The following is a 22973-nucleotide window of genomic DNA, read 5'->3' as shown; positions in this document are numbered from 1 at the left end:
AGTTCTGAATTGATGACTTGTAACAAAAAAGTCATTTCTAGATCTGTTTGAAGAAGCATAGGTGGCATAGGGAGTTCTGGTGGCCTAGTGCATTGCAATCCAAAAGGTACCCCCAGTCCAAATCCACCAGCTGTTTTGCAGGAAGAGGATGGGCAGTCTCCTCCAGTGCCTTTTACTGCCTTTGAAAACTTGCTGGAATGTCAGCTAAGGGTTGCTTCTGACTCAACAGCACACAGCAACTGGTGGTACAGTGTGTAGGCAGTTGTCTAGCCTTGTCTCTGAGGGAAAAAGGTGGACAATCTCCCATGAGATTGATTTACAGCCTTGGAAGCCCACTGAAGTGTCAGTTATGAGTCGGTTCCAATTTGATGACTGTGAGATAATGAGGCATAATTGGATCTTGTAATTTGGTGTAATGTATCCAAAATGACTGAATACTGTCATTTGATCCTCAAAGAGATGAGGTAGTAATACTAATAATCTTGAACAGATAACGTAATGAAAGGATTAGAGGGAATCACTTAAGGAAGACTACCCAGCCTCATAGGTGGTAAACTTGGAATACAAACCTTGGACCTTCTTATACCCACAGTGTTAAAAACACTCTTTGGGCAGAATGCCAGAGAATAACAACTTTAGAGAGCTTCATAGAATAATCTCTGAACAAATTGACTTAATAAGGTATTTTCTACCAGGCTTTCTCATGTGATTTAAGAGTTACCTTGGTGTCTTAATCTTATTTGCCATAGGATTAAGACTTTTTAGATTTTTTGTGATTGTAAGTATAGTTTCTTGTGATACTATTTTAAATGTATAGAACCACTTTACTGGAGACATTTACTGTGACTTCAGTAACCAAAATAGATAAAATGATTCTATATTACCTTCCTTATATCATAGAAGTTTAATTTAGAAATCAAACTTTTTTAGCACTGTTTGAAGTATATATTTTAAATTCTAATACAGAATCAGGGAGCCATTTCCAACTTTCATAAAACTTTGCTTGCTGTGGTGCCGAAGTTGAGTTATTTTATGGTTTTGGTAATGGAAAAAATATGTCATTTACATTTATATAATGTTGGGTTTATGTATATAAAAGTGAAAATTTTGTGGCATAGAATTGTATCTAAAATAAAGTTTATTCATTAGAGAGTTTTTTAAGTAACAGAATTCAGGATAACTTTTCCTTAGTTTGAAAATGTTAGCTTAAGTTGTGAGTTTCATGAAGATTAATTATGATACATCTAATACAAGCATGTTTTTTAGTTTCAGTACAAAACGGTTCGATTCATCAAAAAGATGCTGTAAATGATGATGATTTTGAGCCATACTTAAGTAGCCAGACAAATCAGGTAAGTTGTCTTATAGTTTTATGTTTTAGGAATTTAAACTTAATAAATGAATTTTCAAATAGATTTTAGCTGAGAGAGACTAACCACAACATAATTATAATAAATAGCAGTTGCAAATTTATAGTGGAAGAGAATTTTCTTTTAGACATTGATAGTGGGAAGCTTGGTTCTGAGATAGATGAAGATTACATCTTTATGTATTACTGATTTGATCTATTTTTTCCCTAGAATGTTGATTTTAATATTTTAATGTTGGTAACCCTTTCTTCATGCTAAGTAGAATTGGAAATATTTAACCGAGATAGACATTTAGGGAAAGAAACCTAGTATATCCTGGAATTTCTGGGTAAAATTTAGTGTGATGTATTTTTTTTTGTAAGGCATTTATTTATTTTTTTTTTAAGGCATTTAATTTTAATTTCATTAAGAACTATTAAAATTTTTACTTAGTAACTTTGGGAAATAGAATTAGACTTTTTGTTAACATTTAATTAAATATTGTGAACATAGAGAATTTCATCATGTTGAATAACCACTGGTGGCTGTTGACATTCATTTGTGTTTATGTTTGCTTTTTAAAAATTACATAATGCTTTGATTTATACACATTAATAATTTTAGTTGAGTCATTAAAAAACAATTTGTGATATTTGATAACTATTTGGTCTTCATATATTAATAAAAAGATATTACTGGAAATTTTTTGTACAATTATAGAGAAAATCTGAAACAAGTAGTTCTCCGTTTGTACCACAAAGTATTATTTTGGGGACTATAGAAAGGTGTGGTTACAACTTGATTTCTCTTGGTCATGTCCCATTAACCACTGCTTTCTCTCTGCTAAACTGCAGTCTTGGCATATACTGGAAGAGATGATTAAGTAGAAAAGAGTAAGAGTGAAAAATCTCAAGTGACTATAAAATCAGTTTGATTATCTCAAAAAAATTTTGTTACTTACAAGTTGAGAAAGCTTATACTGTAGGAAAGATCATTGTTAAAAAATTTAAAGAAAGTTTTAAAGGAAACACACTTTTAGTATATTTAGACCTGTACCATAATCTCTGTTAACATACCTACAGCAGTGAAGTTTAGTCCATATTTCTTAGTTCTTAGATAAGTTTGGGAAATTATTTGTGCTAAACAATTGAATCGGTTCATTTATTACTTGGTATCTTACTTTAAATATTAAAATGCAGTTTCTAAGAGGATGTAATAAATATGAAGCTTCTCTTAACTTGCTTGTTCGAACTCTGTTTTCAAGAAATCTTGGTGGACTATATCAAACATCATTTGGCAGTTGCTGCCTGAGTGAATCCTCTTACTTGTTTTACTTGGTAACAGATATTTTATACTTTGTCATTATTTGTCTCTGGGCCTTAGTGTAGTTTTTGGCATTGCACCGAGGTGCTTGAGGGGCAGCTAGAGGAAGTCAGGGAGGACATCTTGGGAGCCTGCCATGCTGGAACCCAGGTGGTGCCCTGCTCCTTGTTTCCTGTTCTGCGTAAAATTTCATTTATAAAAATTTAGGTTATTCTGGGGGTTTTTTTTATGCTTATAGATACTCACTTTAGTGAACCTAAATTGTTTTTTTAAATAACATCATAAAAGTCTTACTTAGGCAAAGAAATATATCAAATATTTGACTTCATATGATGCTCAAATGGTTAAATGATTTATAGTAATGAAATCATTAACTCATGATTCTTGAATCAAAATATTCATATTATAGTTAAAGTTTTTTTCTGTTAGGCACTATTTTTTACCTTTCTCTTTACCAGTGCTGGACTAAATGAAATGATTGTAGGTTTTTAGCAACCATCTTTCTACAATACTAAAAATAACTGTCTACGATGAGGCTGTGTGTGTGTGTGTGTGTGTGTGTGTGTGTGTGTATTTTAACATCAGTTAATGAAAGCTGGGTTAACTGGAGGAGTAAATCAAGGGTTAGAAATCAGAATTTAAGTTGTTTGAACTGTCTTAGCTAACATAATTGCTTAATTGAACATTTTCCAGCTAACTCTATAGGACATCTTTAAAATGATATCCTTTTACCTAATTTAAAATTTATAATAACAAATAAGTTTCTTGCATGTGAAGTTGTTTTAACTAGAAGTTGTTTTAACTCATAATTGCAGTTGTTTTGTATACTTGAAGTCTAACTCAGGTCAAACCAACTCATACTTTTTAATTGCCTTTCTATTTTTGTAGCAGCATATTTTTGTTTCCTGAGGCTCAATTTCATAGAGAATAATTTTTTAAAATAAGTTGTTGTTTTATGTTGGTTTACTTAGAAAGTTTATATATTTAATGTTTCATAGCAGAGAATAATTTTTATATTTTCAAAGTAGATAGTGTTTTGGGTCTTAAAATTAGGTTTCTTTTGTAATACCTCAAATTAAGTTGATTGAAAATTCAGGTTTCAATTGTTAAAGATGCCAAGTAATTTATACATAAAAGTTGAAGAATATATCCAAAACCTGAAGTTGACTTTGTTATCTTGTATATTCTTATATACTTTAGGAAATAAATCTCTAATTAGGTTTATAAAAAAAGTGTTGTGGGGAAATATGAAAATACATACATTTCCAAGACCAGCTTATTTTGCAAATTCATTGTGCTGTGAAAACAGGATTGCTAGCTTATTTTGTTACTGTCAAATTACTGAGTATTATGGCCCAGCCAAGTTGATGTCCACCTTAACCATTAACAGCAAGTGTTACTCTTGCCTTGTCAGGCTGAGGAGGAGGTTCAAAATTCATTTTGAATTTTGCTGTTTCCCATCTTTACCATTACCACCTTTATTTATTTTTTTATTATTAAATTTTATTAGTTTTAATGAACATTTACAGAGATTTTGGGTTTTCATTCATTCATTGTTGCACTGTTTTCTCCACCCTCATCCCCAGTTTGTACTTCTTCCCCCCCCATGTCTGTTTTAATTGTCCAATTGCCACAGTGCTTGTCAAAGCCAGTTCTGATTAATCTCCTTTGTCAGTGTGTCCCTTGCCATTCCCTATCACTCCTCCCTGAGAGAGACTTCACCCTGATTCATAAGGAAAAGGGGATGGCGTATTATCTTAGCTACTTCCTGGTGAAAAGGGACGCTGTGGGTTTCAGGGTGAATGTCTTCTCTCACTACTCTAAAGGGCCCCCTTGGCAGTAGGAAACACATAAACTATTATGGAGATTGATTTTGGAATTTAGATGCACTGTTATCAATTGTGCTTAGCTGTACATGTTCATATCCTTGAAGATGTATCATGGAAGTGTTGCAGCCTAGAAGATACAAATTTAACAAGTTAAAAGTGCATGAGTCAAAAATGGAAAAGCAATAATATTCTGAGTAGAGGTTCTAATAGTGGCACAAATCAAGTTACAGAGGTAAGGTGGTTCCATTGCCATCCTTACTCTAATTTAATTCTTTTTTTTTTTTAAATTAAATTTCCTGTTAATTTCAGTGAAAATTTACAGAGGCTTTGGATTTCCATTCATTCATTGTTTAGATTTGTCCTCTCCCAAGGGTCCCCCCCCCGCCCAGACATTACCCTCTTGGAGAAGTAAAAGAAAAGATTCCTTCATTATTTTACAAACCCTCTCCCAGGTCCATTCCACCATGTAGTCATCACTCTAGACTCCGGCCTTTCTTCTGCCAGGTTAGTTAGTTCCACAACAGCTCGGTTGATAGCTCTGGGTGATGGCTGGATCCCCGGTGGTGCCCTGAGGTCACAGGACTGTGGTGGGGGCTGAGGACTAGGGGGGTAAGGAGCGCAGGGCTTGGACACTACCACCAAGAGGTGGAGGCGGGGCTTGGGCGCTGCTGGTTGTTTATGCAACAGCACCCTGTGTCGTGGGTCACACAGGTGCGGGCTGCAGGGGGGGTCGCACAGTGGCGGGTAGTCTTCACTCATCTGGAGTTCCGCGTGGATGGCTGACTATTGCTCTTCCTGGGTCTCTTCCCAGCCCGTCTGGCGGCGGAACTCCACCTCTGGCCCATCACCACCTTTAAAATGGAATTTTTTTTATTACTACACAGACATCTTTGAGTAAATCTAAATCACGAAAAAATTTGAAACATGTTTGATGTGTCTGTGGTGAGTTAAAGAATGACCACTGGTTTCTGATACAGATGCATTTACTGGATGGGTGCTCTTAAAACATCTACACTCCAAGCCAGATATATGCACACCCGTGTTTATTGCAGCTCTGTTCACAGTAGCAAGGAGTTGGAGACAACCCAGGTGCCCATCAACAAACGAATGGATAGAGAAGCTGTGTAGTATTCCATTCACACAATGGAATAATACGCTGCATTGAAAAACTAGGAACTCATGCAATATTATTCAAAGTGGGTGAGCCTGGAGGACATTATGCTGAGTGAAATATATCAGTTGCAAAAGGACAAATATTGCATGGTGCCACTGCTGTAAAGTGGGACTGATATCAGGGTTGGGGTGAGACAGAAAAACTGGATAAATTGTGTATTTTGCACTGAAACAGATGAGGGGGTGAATAATTTAAAACTGATGTATAATAGGGTATTATGGTTATCACAAGAGTCCACAATTAAGGTTGCATAGTGGAATATACTTGGGGCGGTGGGATTGTGTACCAGGGAGGGAGTATTTTACTTTTGGGGGGGCGGCTGGGCGGTGAGAGAAGTGCAACAATGAATGAATGGAAATCCAAAATCTCTGTAAATGTTCAATAAAATGATTTTTAAAAAAATCTCCACTCCTCTTTCTGATGCCATCTTACTATCTGTATCTGTCAGATTTATTCAGGGGAATGAACTTTCCATTTCTTTCTGAATATTAAAAACATTCTTAATATTTTCTTTGATGAGTATTAGAGATGCGCGTGCGCGTGCGCACGTGCAAGTCTCTTGTGTTATACAGTCTTCTGATTTCCTGGTTATTGTCCCTTCTTGCATTATGTTTGTTTTACTTTGTAGTTCAATTATAACACCTATGACATTGGAGGGTATTTCCTTATTAGACTGATGTACTGTGGGTCAGAGACCTTGTTTCCTTTTGATCCCTAGTAACTGGCATACAGTTGGCAGTCATTAATATTAAGTGAAAGATTTGGTTATCTTCTTTAGGAAATGAAGAATTATGACTGATGAAATAATTTATTTTTCTTAAAACATCCTTAAGATTAGATGTATACTTTTAAAAAGAACAATATTTTCAAATATTGGAAGGAAATACATGAAAACAGCTGAATGTAATTTACGTTTTCTTTTTAATTTAGAAGTCATTTTAGGATTTTGAAGCATTTTGAACTCTTTAGTTTCTCTAGTTGCCAGTTCTTACTGTGCTCTGCTGCTCACCAAAAGTGACTGGTTTGAACTTTCCATCAGAGAAGGATGTGGCAATCTGCTTCTCTAAAGATTTACAGCCTCTGAATCTTAAAGAAAACCCTTTGGGGTGCAAGTTTTTTGAGGACAGTTTTACTCTGTCCTGTAGAATTGCTGTAAGCTTCCAAGCTTGTTTTAATCAGGGAGCTCCACCAAATACTATCCACCATGGGTAACCATTATCGCATTTGGCACATCAGTGTCGCAGTGTTCAGTATCACAGCAACCACCAGCATTTGGGCATGCCAGAATTGTAAAATACTGAAATGTTTGGCCATGCTGCAGGCTGAAGGCTAGTGTGTTGTGGCTCTCAGTTCAAGCTGGACTCAGAGGCACTTAACAACAACAATATCATAAAGAGAAATCATTTGGCCTAGTGGACAGAAAGTGATGCTACCAGAACAAAGGTGGGTGATGTAAGTGATTGGAGCAGCAAATTATCGCCATTTTACCAATGAAGAAACAAGTTGAGAGAAATTAAAAAATGAAATCCCCAACATAGAAAATAGAAGAATGAAAAATGGAGCCCATGTCACATCCACGTCCTAAATTTGCCTCTGGAAACTGTGAACTTTGAGAAATTATAATTATCGAAAAGCTTTAGGTCTTTTATTCATAAGGTCAGTATGAGACATGCTCAACAAACAGCAATAATGATCCTTGACTACTACTGTAGCATACCTTGTTTGATTGTGCCCTTTTTGGTTGTATTTTATGGACACTGCATTTTATACAAATTGGAGGTAACATGACCACGCTGCACTAAGTGGGCCTGTTGGCCTCTTTTTTCCAACAGCATGTACTCACTTGTCCTGTGTCATATTTTGATAAATTCTCCCAATATTTTACAGTTTTCCTAAGATTATTAGTTAACAAATAATCATAATGTAGGATAATTACTATCATATGCTAGGACTTGAAAATTGTTTCTCTATTTTAGTAATTACTTTATTACATTGATATTGTATCCTCAGTGTCTTAGGGTTTTACATCACGATACTCTGGGTTTTTTTTACATAATTTAAAAATTGGGGCGAGGCTTATCTTAAAGCAGGTAAATGGGGATTCATTTACATTTTGAAAGAGGCAAATAGTTTTAGTAAATAGAACTGATAGATGCTGCTTAATGTGTCTTGCACACTATTTCCTTATAGTGAGAAAGCAGTTCAGAAGTTAGGTAATTTGGCCCCTTTTACATAGCTAATAAATGCTTTATTGTGATCTTACAATAGTAGACATCCATGGGCAAAAGTGGTATTTGAGCTAAATCATGCTTCTTATTTTAAATAACTCAACATGGTTCATACACCTAAGTATAAATTTATAAAACATTTAGGAAAAAAATACTAGAATATGTCAGGATCTACTAAACAAAGATTTATCACAACCCCCATGTAAGTCCTGTTTTATAACAATGACATTATGCAATATTGGTCTTGTGTGACTGAGATATTTCACTCAGCATAATTTCTGCCATGGTCACCGTTTTGTATAATAATGAGTTCTTTATAATATTCCATTGTGTGAGTATACCACAGCTTCTCTATCCATTTGTTTATTGATGGACACTTGGATTGTTTCCAACTCTTTGCTATTGTGAACAAAGCCGCAATAAACGTGGGTGTGCATATATCTGCTTGGGTGGTAGTTATGGTTTCTTTAGGGTATATTCCCAGTAGTGGAATTGCTAGGTCAAGTGGTATGTCTGTTTGCAACCTTTTGAGAAAGTGCCTTCCATAGTGGTTGCACCGTTTTACACTCCCACCAACAGTGAATAAGGGTTCCAGTTTCTCCACAACCTCATCAGCATTTGATGTTTGCTGTTATGTTAAATTTTGCTATTCTTACTGGGGTGAGAAGATATCCCATGCTTGTTTTGATTTGTATCTTTCTTAGAGCTAGGGATTTTGAATATTTCTTTATGTTTGTTAGCCATCTGAATGTCATCTTTAGAGAAGTGTGTGTTCATATCATGGGCCCATTTTTCAATTCATGTGTTTACCTTTATCTTGTATTGGTGCTCGGGTATTTTATAAATTGTAGATAAGGGTTCTAGTTTCCCCACAACCTTGCCAACATTTGTTGTTTGAAGCTCTGTTAAATTTTGCTATTCTTACTGGAGTGAGATGATAACTCATAGTTGTTTGACATGTTTATGAGCTTACGTTATCCTACCATTAGGAAAAATTTGTTAAGGGCTTATTTTGTTTTCCAGAATGAATGCACATAAATATAAAACAAATTTGTGTTATGTCATGGAAATAACTGTTGAATTTTATTTTTTCCCCTCTCATGGTGTGAGCATCTTTCCATTTTATTTTTCTCTTTGTGAAAATATAGTGTTTAGTAGCTGAACTAATAAATGCTAATCACCATATAGATAAATTCATAATCCACTATATTTGATACTTTTTAAGTTATATTCTTGAATATTAATTACTCGTTAAAGCAGATTAAAAATACAGCTGACTGTAAATGGATAAATTTGTGCCTTTAATCTATTTATTCTCTATATCTGCCTTAATGTATACAGTATTTTCAAACATTTCCAGAGGAATAAGCTCTTAGAAGTAATATAAAAATTTATAAAATTAGTTTATCATAGTTATTTTAAAATTAAAGTGCTTATCAGCTATTTTTTTCTATTGCTAAGATTGGGTTTGAAATTTTAGTTTTGTTTGTCTAGAACAGGTAAGTCTTACATTTGTTTAAAACGATTTTGTTTTAATCATTCAGATGTCTTTTTTCTCTTCTACTCATAAGAGGACATTTCATTACTGATTGTGGTCTTTTGTTTTCCAGAGTAACAGCTATCCACCAATGTCAGATCCATACATGCCTAGTTACTATGCTCCGTCCATTGGATTTCCATATTCTCTGGGTGAAGCAGCATGGTCCACGGCTGGAGACCAACCAATGCCCTATCTGACAACCTATGGACAAATGAGTAATGGAGAGCATCATTATATACCAGACGGGGTATTTAGTCAACCTGGGGCGTTAGGAAATACCCCTCCATTTCTTGGTCAACATGGATTTAACTTTTTTCCTGGTAATGCTGATTTCTCTACATGGGGGACAAGTGGATCTCAGGGACAATCAACACAAAGTTCTGCTTATAGTAGCAGTTATGGCTATCCACCTAGTTCTCTTGGGAGAGCTATTACTGATGGACAGGCTGGATTTGGCAATGATACTTTGAGTAAGGTGCCTGGCATTAGCAGTATTGAGCAAGGCATGACTGGACTGAAAATAGGTGGTGACCTGACAGCTGCAGTAACAAAAACTGTAGGTACAGCCTTGAGCAGCACTGGTATGACTAGCATTGCAGCCAATAGTGTGCCCCCAGTGAGCAGTGCAGCACCTAAACCAACCTCATGGGCTGCCATTGCCAGAAAGCCTGCCAAACCTCAACCGAAACTTAAACCCAAGGGCAATGTGGGAATTGGGGGTTCTTCTGTTCCGCCACCTCCTATAAAACACAACATGAATATTGGAACTTGGGATGAAAAGGGGTCAGTGGTAAAGGCTCCACCAACCCAACCAGTTCTGCCTCCTCAAACTATAATCCAGCAGCCTCAGCCATTAATTCAACCACCACCATTGGTGCAAAGCCAACTGCCTCAACAGCAGCCTCAGCCACCACAACCACAGCAGCAACAAGGACCTCAGCCACAGGCCCAGCCTCACCAAGTACAGCCCCAACAGCAGCAGATGCAGAATCGCTGGGTAGCTCCTCGCAACAGGGGAACAGGCTTCAATCAGAGCAATGGAGCAGGCAACGAAAACTTTGGTTTAGGTGTTGTTCCTGTCAGCGCTTCACCTTCTAATGTGGAAGTGCATCCTGTGTTGGAAAAGCTAAAGGCCATAAACAACTATAATCCCAAAGACTTTGACTGGAACCTGAAGAATGGACGTGTGTTTATAATTAAAAGCTATTCTGAAGATGATATCCATCGTTCAATTAAGTATTCTATCTGGTGTAGTACTGAGCATGGTAATAAGCGTTTGGATGCAGCGTACCGTTCACTGAATGGGAAAGGTCCACTCTATTTACTCTTCAGCGTGAATGGTAGTGGACACTTTTGTGGAGTGGCTGAAATGAAGTCTGTGGTGGACTATAATGCATATGCTGGTGTCTGGTCTCAGGATAAGTGGAAGGGCAAATTTGAGGTTAAATGGATCTTTGTCAAAGATGTTCCCAATAACCAATTACGGCATATTCGTTTAGAAAATAATGACAACAAACCAGTTACCAATTCAAGGGACACTCAAGAGGTACCCCTAGAAAAAGCTAAGCAAGTGCTTAAAATAATTGCTACTTTCAAGCATACCACCTCAATCTTTGATGACTTTGCACATTATGAAAAGCGTCAAGAAGAGGAGGAAGCCATGCGTAGGGTAAGAGTGCAGCATTTATGTGTGTAGAGTCTTTTTATTGGGTTAAGCATGTGGATGGATGTTTTTTACATGCCTTAAATTAAGAACTCTACTCTGCAGGTAACCAAATAATTAGTATAAAAATTAGTGTAAAACCTTTTCTTAAAGGCCTGTGCGGACCTTCTGGGTTATTCCTTTTCTAGAGTAAACCCTATTCTGCATTTGCTTCTAGATTGTCTACAGTGTTCAGAGGATTAAGGTGTTCATCAAAGTTGAATTGAGTTCTGTATTTTGAGTTCTAATGAGAGTTTCTGGGTGGTGTAAAATGTTAAGCTCTCAGCTGCCTACTGAAAGCTTGGTAGTTCCGAGTTGGGGAAAAAAAAAACCAAAACACTTGGCAATTTACTTCTGAAAAGCCGTTAATTGAAAGTCATATGGAACCACCCTACTCTTCATGTCTTGAGGTCTGCTTGGAATGTATGCATTGACAACCTTTTTAAAAAAAAAAAAATACAGAAAACACCAAAAAAAAACCTGTTTATGAACTATCCAGCAACTCTAATCTTTAAAACATTAATCTTGTTGAGGAATGTGTTTGGAGTTTGAAACAGCCTTTTGGTTTTGGGTTCCTTTTGTAAACTTGGTGCTTCCATTCATTTTAATTGTGGATTGAGTGAAAGATTACAGAGCAAATTGGTTTCCTTTTACCCATTCATACACGAAACAAGCAACTTTTACTTTCCAACTCTGAAAGCTTTTTGTCTTAAAATTACTGAGACATTACTGTAATTTGTATCTTAAAGTATTTGTGCAAAAGATAGCAAGGGTTGTACTTAGGAAAGCAGTTCCGAGTTGGGAAGAGCAAGGGCAGTTTGATTTCTAGTACTATTTTTACCCTTTGTTTGCCTAAGTCATCTTGCTTACCAAGTCATGTGGTAATGCCTTACAAGGCATTTTTGTTAGGGAAAGAAGAGTGGATATAGTAAGCTAGCAGACAGTACATTTAAAGATTTTAAAATTAAACATGCTTTTCACAAACGTAAAATTAGGCCTCCATCTAACAAATAACCCATGTATTATGGAAAGTTCCTATGTAGAAAAAGTGAAAATTCAGTTCTTCAGCTACAAAATGTTTTTGATAGCCTAGTATCATTTCTATGTGTGGGCTATGTTTCGTGACCACTTCATTTCGATACAGAAGAAGAACTATATCTAACTTTCTTCAGTGATGAGTGAAGTTGAAATAATGATTCTTAGGACAGTAGCCTTCAAATACTAATATTTATTAAAATCACATGGGGGAAATGACTTTTTCAAGGTACAGATCCTTTTCTCAAGCCCTACATGAGGGCATTTTAATCCATTATATTATCAAATATAATGGGACCCGATAGTTTACATTTCTATGAGGTACCCCAGTGATTGTTGTGTAAATTGGTAGGAACTTTATCTTGGAGAAGTAACAGTGACTAATTGAATTTCTATAAAACTGATTATAGGAATGGCAGTATTCACATCTGACTTCCCCATCAGCTGCGCAACACTGGTTCCAGGGAGAAAGCCCTCACTCACCGCACCTTGCAATTCCAACACCAGTCATCCCTTCATGACTCCTTAATTCCTCTGTAGAGTTCCGTCATTCCCTGTATGGGCACATAGAAATTCATAGATGATACAATTAGGGAATTAACAGTACAGCTCAGTTTGGAAACATTTAGGCTACAATTCTTTAGTCAGCAACACCTCTTCAGCATGCTGTTGGACAGGCTTGTCTGTCCTTAAGCTTTGATCTCTTGCCTTTGGTGAGGAAAGCTCCTTTATCTCACTTAGTTAATGTCCCATCTTACCTCTGCCAGTAAACCTAGGCCAAAGGGCTCCAGCTCCCTGAGACAGCAGATTTACCTTCTCTAGCTCCCCAATTAAAACAGGCTTAGAAGCAGGAGTGGCATCCACTTCTGAAAGAACTTGCCTCTGAAAACTCTGTTAACATGGAGAAATGATGAAAGTTATACAAGTGTTCAGGTCTTTCATTCCTAGGGTTGCTATGAGTTGCCTACGACTCAATGGCACTTAACAACAAAAACAGCTCATTTGGCGTTGTGGACAGAAAGTGATGCTCTCAAGCCAACGGTGGGTGATATTAGTCTGCCGCCCTCAGGCCTGCTTTTAGTTGTTTTTGGTCAAACATTCCTCAAGGTAGTTATAGCAATGGTCTGTCCCTTTGCTGTATAGAGGTAACTCATGTTTGCTGTAATGCTAAACACTGTAACCCTATGTGTCAAATGTGATAGTGGTCACCCTTGGTAGACGGTGTTGGTGGAGCTCTCTGATTAAAACAAGCTTGGAAGCAGGAGTGTCATACACTTCCAAAATAGCTTGCCTGTGGAAACCCTATGAACTTGGAGAAATTAAAGTTATACAAGTTTTCAGGTCTTTTGTTCATAGGGTCCCTAGGAGTCACCTATGACTCAACAACACTTAACAACAACAGCCAGTACTCAAAGCTGTCTACATCACAAAAAAAAACACAAAACCGAACAACTCGCTTTCTCCTGAAGGGAGCCAGGAACCTACAGTTTTGTTTCACATCAATCTGGTCTCCACCACCTGTGCTGTAGCTTTTTGTCTTGCTGTTACTCTCCAGTGCCAGAACCCTTCCTCTCATTCATTGAGAGATCTTGAGTCCAAAGATTATGTGTGTTAAACTTCCACTTTCCAGTCACTGTCATGTTCTCTTGGTCTGAGTCTGTTTTAGTTTAAGCTTTGCAGCCTAGCCTGGCAGTCTGAACAGACCCCACATTAGTGTTCTGCACATTTTATTTACGTGATCCTTTTTTTTTTTTAATTTTTTTATTTGTGTGAGTGTACTGTCAAATCAGATCTGACTGGTATAGGAGGAGATTGTCTCTCCTTCCCCGGCAGAGCATCTGGTGGATTTGAACCATGCACCTCTGGGATTGTAGTTGCAGTTCCTTGCCACTAGGCTACCAGAGCTCCCCTACGTGATCTTTTTTTAAAAGGTTCCATTTTCTTTGTATGTGTCTGCAAGTCAGAATCAACTCATAGTTTACCCTGCATTGGTTTGAGTTGCATGATAGAATTGCATTTTTCTTCCAAGCAGCTGGTGGATTCAAACAGCCTGCCTTGGATTTGTGAGTGCAACTCCTTACCCACTTAGGCCACCAGAGATTGAACCCTCAATGGTAGACTTTAAAAAATAGTTCACATTTGCATAGTCTTCTGGTGGATTAGTGGTAAAGAGTTGCACTGTCAGCCCAAAAGTTCAAATTGACCAGCTGCTCCATGGGTGAAAGATGGACAGTATTCTTCCGCATGATTTACTGCCTCTCAAAATCTGCAGGCGGGTCAGCTATTGGGCAGTTCTGACTTGACAGTACACAGCAACAATCAAGCTAGGTATAAGTGTAACCGAGTAGAAAAGTCCATGTTGAATAATCTAGAGCACAAGTTTTAAATAGATTATTGAAGAAAATGTAATTTAATAAAGACGCTCTATCCAGGAATATTTTTTAATTTTATTTTTTTAAGCCAGGTAAATTTAGAAAAAAACCTTCAAAATTGCAAACTCAATTCAGTATTGTAAGAAAAATCTTTTCTGAACATGAGTAATAATAATTTTGGATTGAACTGATTTTGAGATATTTTTGAGAAGTTAAGGCAGCAAAATAGCTGTTAAAATATATTTTAAAACCATATAAACAATATTTTAAAATAGTTTCATGGTTCACTGCCAATATTTTTATGATGTATGTATCTATCATATTTTTGAGGGAGCTTTGGTTACTTAGGAATAAGAAGCTGTGCTACATACAATCCTAAAGAGTCATGGTTCAAATCCACGAGCTGCTGTACAGAAGGATGGAGAATCTCCTTCCATGTGATGTACTACCTTTGCAGACCTGCTGGGGAGTCAGCTATGAGTTGGTTTTGACTTAATAGCACACAGCAAAAAGACTATCTACTTGACATTTTTTTAAATGAAAAAATAATTTTTAAAATTTTTTATTCTATAAAGGAGTGACTAATATTTTTTAAAGCCCTTACAGTCTTTATTTGACTATTATGTGAACAACAGGTTAGGTGGGTATAAAATTCTTGAGTCACAGGCTCTTAACTCCTTCGATAGGTTTTGCGTCTCTTAATTTCATACAGTGTAAAATTTCTTTGAAAATAGGCTCTTTTTCTGTGTGTGCACAGTTATTATTTTATAAGCCTACTTTTATTTTTCTCTTCTAGAAACATCAAATATGTTGGATTTTTTCCCCCCCTCCCTAGAGTATCAGTAGTAACTTACAGTTTCAGCCCTTGGAAAGTGTTTCAAATATTTATTTCCAAGTGATTGGTTTACTTTGCTTTTTGTGAATTTTAAGGTTTCATTTGCAGTTTTGAATTTTAGGGTGTTAGTTTCTTACATAATTGTATCAAGCTCCCCTTTATATTAGATTTTCCCAGTGCCCCCAATATATTATCATGCTTTAGGTGAAAGCTTATACAGCTCATTGGTTTCCCATTCACATATACATCAGTTGCTATCCTTGTGTTGTTTTAAACTTCTCTTTATTTTTACCTTGCATTGGGCCTTTTTACCCCTTTCATTCTTCTAGTTCTTTGCCTCTCCTTGCCATTATATTGCTACTTTTGGGGGAAATGTTACCCCTTTAGTCTCCTGTAGTTGGTACACGGCTTCAGTAAATAGTCTGAATTTCCTAAGGAGCACATTCTTGATGGAAGTGTTTATTTTATATGCCAATCTATTATTTGATTCCAAGATGACCTTGGAGAGAGATTTCAGCCCTTGTTGAAAGGGAATATCTTTGTCTCGAGGGGGGTAGTTTTGGGAGTTCCTCCATATTCCATCATACCAGTAAGTCTGATCTTTTTTAAGAATTTAGGTTTCAATTTATGCTTTTGCTCCATTCTAATGAGACTTTGTAATGGTAGCCAGACATCATCTTCGTCTGATCCAGGCTTCAGGAGGCTGTGCTTCATGTAGACCATCAGTCTTTTGGAGAGATTTCTTCCTTGAGTCTCTTTGCTTTCTTCCTTCTCCATTGCTCCAAGACAGGAAGAGTGCACCAGTTATTTCTTAGAAAGTTATTGTCAAGCATTTAGACTTCAGTAAACAAGAGTTGTAGAACACTGACTGTCTTTATAAACTATGTTAACGGAGCTTAATGTCCCCTGAGACTGTAGTTCTTAAAGTTCAAACCCAGCAATTTTGTCTCAGTGTTTGGATCTAAGAAGAATCTACAACTGTTATCTTGTATGTGCTCTGTTTTACACACAAACACACCTCCATGTAAAATGATGTATACTGGTAAATAACTTAAAACCCTTATAAACATCATCATTCTTGTGTACATCACAATGTCTTCATTTTTCTTGGTCACATTGTGCTGACTTTCCATTTACCATGAATTGTCTTTTCCTTCACCAGAATCCACATTATCAATTTCTAATAACCATCCCCCTTCCTTTCCGTGAGTAAACCTTTCCTTTAACTTTGTATTTTTAACTTAAATATACTTTGTGGTGTGATATGGTATTTGACCTTTTATGACTGGCTAATTTTATTCAGAGTAATGTCCTCCAGATTCACCCATGTTATAGGTGTTTTCAGTCTTCCTGTTATTTATTATCATTTAGTAGTCATATATTAGGTGGCACCTAACAATATTGTATGTATGTATTTATTACATTTTGTATATTAATTTATCCATAAACAGATTATACTGTTTTCTTGAACTTCTTGATCTAGAGTTCATCTTGGTTTTAATGTTTTAAGCTTAGTTCTCAGTATATGAACTCTTTACTTTGAAGTTAGTACTGACTCATTAATGATTTGCCATTGGGTTTCCAGAGGCTGTAAATCTCACAGATTACCCATCTTTCTTTTCCAGAGCCATTCGTTATTCAAATTCACAGAGAGGCTCCACCTTTAGGGTCGTGGTGCAGCTGCCTACCTGCTAGACCACCCAAATTAGCCTCCCTCCACCATCCCCATCTTGTTTTAGAAGTTTAGGTGGTTTAGTGGTAAGGAATGGTGCTGCCAGTATGGAGGGAAATCATTTGACACCACCAGCTGCTTCACAGGAGAAAATGAGCAGTCAATTCCTGTGTGACTTACTGCCTCTGTAACCTGCTGGAGGGTCTGCTCTGGAGAGTTGCTCTGACTCGATAGAACACAACAACAATCTTTAGCTTGCATACACTAAAATTGTAAATATTTTTGTGCTGGCTTCTTCCTCTGACTCCTGCCAACCACTGTCCTTGGGAGCTATTTTTCCTAATTTAACTAAATAGAATTCTGTATTACGTGATTTTTTTTTTTTTTTGAGACAAATTTTCACTCAGCGTAAATTCTTTGCAATTCATCTCCTAATACTTTTTAATACAGAGTAATAGTGTCATTTGGGGATGTACAGAGCTATGAGTTTTAACTCAAGTGTAAATTTGTACTACAATTCATCTCTACCAAAAAAATACCTTTGTAATTGCGTGCTGAGTTTTCTTAATGTCATCTGTAGATACCTTTTTTCTGTTCAGTAATCACTCTACTATGAAGCTAATTGTCAAAAATATTTGCCCACAAAATACTTTTTTTTAAACTCTGCTCTACAGTAATACTAAATTCTTATTTCATATTTTGTTACCATGGGAAATGAGAATGTGATAGTAGACTGAATTTGCCACAGTTAAGGAATTCTTTAGCCTTTGGAAGGTAAGGGAGAACCACAACAATGGACACTGCTGCTCCACATCTTTGACTTTTCAGTTTGAAGTCACTATGTCAAGAGCCATTTTTGGCATCTTGTATCTTTATCTCATTTTCTTGTGCATCATTATTCCTTGACTAGTGAAGGTCATGTATTTGTTTTTAATGTGTTTACATTTGTTATTCTCAGCATGCTTTCAAATATTCTTTGGATCCTAGTGCTGAACAGTATCCTCTCAGTTTATTCTGAACCCTTCCTGGCTCCCTCAAAAAGGATAAATTACCATATTTTTATGCAAATAGCTTGTGCATTATAAGTAATTTGATGTTGTTAAAAATTAGCATGGTTTTAAAAATAAGTTCCGAAAAATTATTTTGGGAAGAGGTTTATTTTGGTTGGCAAAAATATATATAGCATACATTGTTACTACAAAAAGATGATAGTGGTTTTAAAACATAACTTTGTAGTGTATCTTTAACTGTTTACACTTCTTAGGGACTCCTTGAATAAGGCAGGGTTTCTTAAAACAGGAGAAGAAATTGAAAGATTTATTATAATGGGGAAGTCTGTTCTCAGGGACCTCTCTCTACAATACTAAGGAGCAGTGATATCAGTTTAAAGACTAAGGTGTGCCTGATTTAGGCTATGGTCTTTTCACTCATTTGCTCTGTTAGAAGCTGTTAGAAGAAGAATCAATGCCTTTGGCTTGCATTGGAAAGGAGTACTTGAAAATACCATGGACTGCCAAGAGAATAAACAGGCATATCTTGGAGAAAGTGAAACCAGGAGGCTCCTTTGAAGCGAGGATGAAGAAGCTGCCTCTCAACATAACTTCTATACCTTGGGAATACAATTTGGATTAGGAAAACCAGAAAGTCAAGGTGAATTTATTGAGATGAGACTTGAAGGATATGTAAAATTTGTTATTTGATACATAGGGTAATTTGATGTATTCAAGTAGTTAATTGCTCCACTTTGGTTGTTAACTTGTTGATTCTAAATAGTGGCAGTTGTACAGAGTAGGTGTGTCACTCTTTTTGGAGGCAGATCACAAGGCCTGCCTTACCAGATTGTTTTAGATGCAATATCTAAACTTTAAGGTAGTAGTTGAGACCTTAACTCATTTGTGCTACCCAAAGCCTTTAACAAGACAAAACAAAACTTAGAAGAGGCACATAAAATGAAAGATAAATTGGGCAAGATAAATCACTAGTGTTGAAGTCTTTGTCTAATAGGATAGAGCTTTAAATAATTCCTGACTTTAAGCAACTAACACCAGCATGTCAGGAAATCAAAAGACCAATTGCTTTAGGAAAATCTGCTGTCAGGGACCTCTTGAGTGCTTAAAAGCAATTGATGTCAGTTTAGGGACTAAGGTGTACCTAATCCGGGCTGTGGTTTTAGCAGTTACTTGTTACATTTCGGAGAGCTGGATAATGACTAAGGGATGACACAAGAATCAATGCCTTTGTCAAATTGTGCTATAGAAGAGTCTTGAACATACCATGATCTGCCAAGAGAACAAATAGGTCTGTCATGGAGAGGGTGAAACCAAGTTTCTAAAATCCAAGGCCAGGATTTTCAAGCTCCATCTCACATGGCCAGGAGAGAGACCTACCAGTCCTTACAGAACGACATCATGCTTGGAAGGTTGGAGGGGACAGCACAGGAGAGGAAGACCCCAGATGAGATGGATTGATACAGTAACTGGGGCAATGGGGGTTAGTTTGTTGGAATTAGTGAGACTGGCTCTGACAGGGCAGGGTTCACATTCGCTCTACATAGGGTCTCAGGTGACTCTATGGCACGTAATAACCACAACAAGGAACTAAAGTACTATAGAGTCATTTTAAAAATTTTAAAGGTAGGAAGTTAGATCCTATCTATAAAGGTAGAATTCTGGTGGACTAGTGTTAAAGAAGCATGGAAGTCCCAAAGGCAAACAGTTCAAATCCAACAGCTACTCCTTGAGGGAAAGCGAGGCAGTCCCTTCCCATGTGATTTTTGCCCCTGAAAACCTGCTGGCGAATCAGCTATGGGTGGGTTCTGAGTGGCACACAACAGCAATCTGTATAAGTATTTTATTGCATTGTTTTAGAAATAAGCAAGTTTTTGCATGTATTACGTAAATAGACTTATATCTTCAGCTTTATGAGTGCTAGGAAAGTCTGTTTTGTTGATAAAAATTTTCCTACATATTCAGAAAAAAATGTAGCCAATATTATTTACTGAATAGGCATTTTCTTTTCATTGAAAATACCTACTAAATTTCTATCCTTTGTTGTCAGTTCTGACTCACCAACAGCTATGTGTGCAAAGTATAATTCTCTGAAGTTTTTAAAGTGGTGACTTATTGGAAGCAAATTCCCAGGCTTGCCTCTTCCAAGATGCCTCTGGATGGGTTTGAACAGCCAACCTTTTTGTCTTGTAGTTGAATGTTTAACCATTTGTGCCACACTGGGATTGCTCACTAATTAGTTGCCGACTGACTCATGGTAACCCCATGTAGGATAGCATGAAAAATCATTCCTAATTCTGGGCCATCCTCAACTCATCTGTGCCCATTGTTACAATCATTGTCTTCGAGGGTCTTCCTCTTTTCCACTGACCCTACTTTTTCCAAGAATGTTGCCCTTTTCCAAAGATTGGCCCTGCCTCATATTCTAAAATGGAACAGACTTGATGGCAGTGAATTTAATCACTTTACACCTCATGGGACTTGCAACCCTGTATTACCATAGGTTTAAATCATGCATGTTCCTTTCTTAACTTGGATCCTATATTCAGCTATTACCAATCTTTGTAGAGCTTAGTGTAGAGAGAAGCATAATTTCTTACAGGATTATTTTGTACTTTTTATTTATTTATTTATTTTTAAAATTTTTTTATTTTTTTGTGTGCATGTACCGTCAAATCAGATCTGACTGGTACAGGAGGAGATTGTCCCTCCTTCCCCGGCAGAGCATCTGGTGGGTTGTTTTGTACTTTTTATTGTTGGGGACTTGCATGCTGTTTGTTAAATGTATTCCTAAGTGTTTCATATTTTCTGATTTTATTGTAAATGGAATTTTCAAACTTGTATTGTTTTTTCTGTAATTGCTTCAGGTACAAAGAATTTATGTGTTTATGTTACATTGTAAATTTCTTATTGTAATAGTTAATAGGGAGTTCTGGTGACTTAGTGGTAAGGAGTTAGGCTACCACACCAAAGGCATTCCGTTCAAATTCACCAGCTACTCTGGGAGAACGATGGGAAGGTTTACCAGCTGCTCTGGGAGAATGATGGGAAAATCCTTGTGTGAAATTTGTTAAGTGCCATTGAGTAGTAGACAACTCATAGTGACTCTATGAACAAAAGACATGAACACTTCCATAACTTTAATCATTTCTCCACGTTCATAGGGTTTCCGGAGGCAGATTATTTCAGAAGTGGATGCCACTCCTACTTCCAAGCTTGTTTTAGTCTGGGAGCTCTACTAAACTGTATCCACGATGGGTAACCATTATCACATTTGACACATCACTGTCACAGTGTTTAGCATCACAGCAACCACAGGTTACCTCAGTATGGCAAATTGACAGACCAGTGCTGTACCACTTAGAAGAATGTTTGACCAAAACCAATTAAAACCAGACTTGGCCACAGATTAAAATCACCCACCTTTGGCTTGGTAGCATAACTTACTATCCACTAGGCCAACAGAACTCTCTCTGTGACTCACAGCAATTCTGTGAACAACACATTTAACCCCTGCCCTATCCTACGCCGTCCCCAGGATGCTTGAGCCTATTGCTACAGTCACCATATGAATCCATGGTGTTAAGGGTCTTCTTTTCTTCTCTGACCTTCCACTTCTGTCAGCATGATGCCATTTCCTAACTCCTGTGGAGTAGCTGATCGATTTGAACCTTGTGCCTTGGAGATTGCAGTGCACCTTCTCGGCACTAGGCCACCAGTGCTCCTCCCAAATAACCAAGTAGTGAATTTTAGTACCCAAGGAACAAAAAACTGTGTGGGATTTATACTGCCTCTGAAAACCTGCTGGCGGGTCAGCTGGGAGTTCAACTTTACAGCAAATGAACATCAAGAATTGTCTACTCTTAAACCTTTTTTACCAATCCAGACACCAACTGTCCCTTTACAGAATTCTCTAAATGACCACATAGATCTCATACACAAAACTAAGAATAAGGAGCCATAGCAAGTGAAATTACAGTGATCTCCGAGATTCAATCTTAGAACTGAAAAGAATATTAGTAGGAGAATTGGAAATTGAAAAAAGTTCATTAGTAATATTGTATAAATATTAATTTATTTAGGTAAATGTACCACAGGTACATGATAGTACATCCAGTGGATCATTTTTATCTCCAAGAAACTAGTCTTTAATGGAATTTAATTTAAAATTTAAATTAATTGAATTAATTTGTCATATATTTAAGTTGGCATACATTGTGTTTTGTACATTTATATAATAATTCATGTGCATTGTGTTTTATACAGTTAATTCCCATTGATTTTCATCTTTTCAAGTCCTTAATGAATCTTTTCCATTACTTCACCACCTACCAACCTAAAGATCTAGGGATAAAACAAAAAAGATCTTAAGAGGCAATATGAGAACAAATTTAGAAGCCCTAACCTATGACATAAATAGACTTGCAAACTTAGCCATAAATGGACAGCCTGAAGAGGATAAAATAAATGAATGGGACCTTATTGGAATAAAATCCCTGTGTGCTTCAAAATTTCCTACTGATTTCCCCCGTTTCCTTAACCTTTCTTTTCTTTTCTGAACATTTATATTTATAGTATAGTATAGTGTAGAGTATTAGTATAAGTATAGTATAGTATACGTAGTGGTCTTTGTGTACAGGATTTGTCTATAAATGACTGAGGTATTTAACTCACCTAGACTCCAATGTTACTTAGTATTTTACAGAATTGTTTCTTAGTGTGGTAGAATGTTCCATTGTGTGAATGCACCACAATTTCTAAATCCATTCATTTGTTGATGGGAATTTGGGGTGGTTTTCATTTTTCTTGACACGGTAATACTGCTATTTGCATCTTTGTTCTGATTTCTTTGAGATATATTGCTAGCAGTGGAATAGCTAGGTTGTATGGGATTTCTGCATTCAGTT

General features: G+C 36.7%; 1 protein-coding gene across 1 annotated transcript in view; it reads left to right on the top strand.

Moving 5' to 3' along the window:
* Positions 1-22973, top strand: part of YTHDF3 (YTH domain family, member 3) — a 35603-nt gene that overhangs the window by 5495 nt on the left and 7135 nt on the right. Inside the window, exons 3-4 of the mRNA XM_006880437.1 lie at positions 1267-1352; positions 9514-11112. Coding sequence (XP_006880499.1) covers positions 9532-11112 — 1581 coding nt within the window. The 5' untranslated portion in view covers positions 1267-1352; positions 9514-9531. The remainder of the gene's footprint in view (positions 1-1266; positions 1353-9513; positions 11113-22973) is intronic.

The sequence above is a fragment of the Elephantulus edwardii genome, unplaced genomic scaffold (genome assembly GCF_000299155.1).
Source record: "Elephantulus edwardii isolate Elephantulus edwardi_28Jun2011 unplaced genomic scaffold, EleEdw1.0 scaffold00008, whole genome shotgun sequence".
Taxonomy (NCBI): domain Eukaryota; kingdom Metazoa; phylum Chordata; class Mammalia; order Macroscelidea; family Macroscelididae; genus Elephantulus; species Elephantulus edwardii.
Note: the sequence above shows the minus strand (reverse complement) of the source record. Positions and strands in the feature narration are given on the sequence as shown.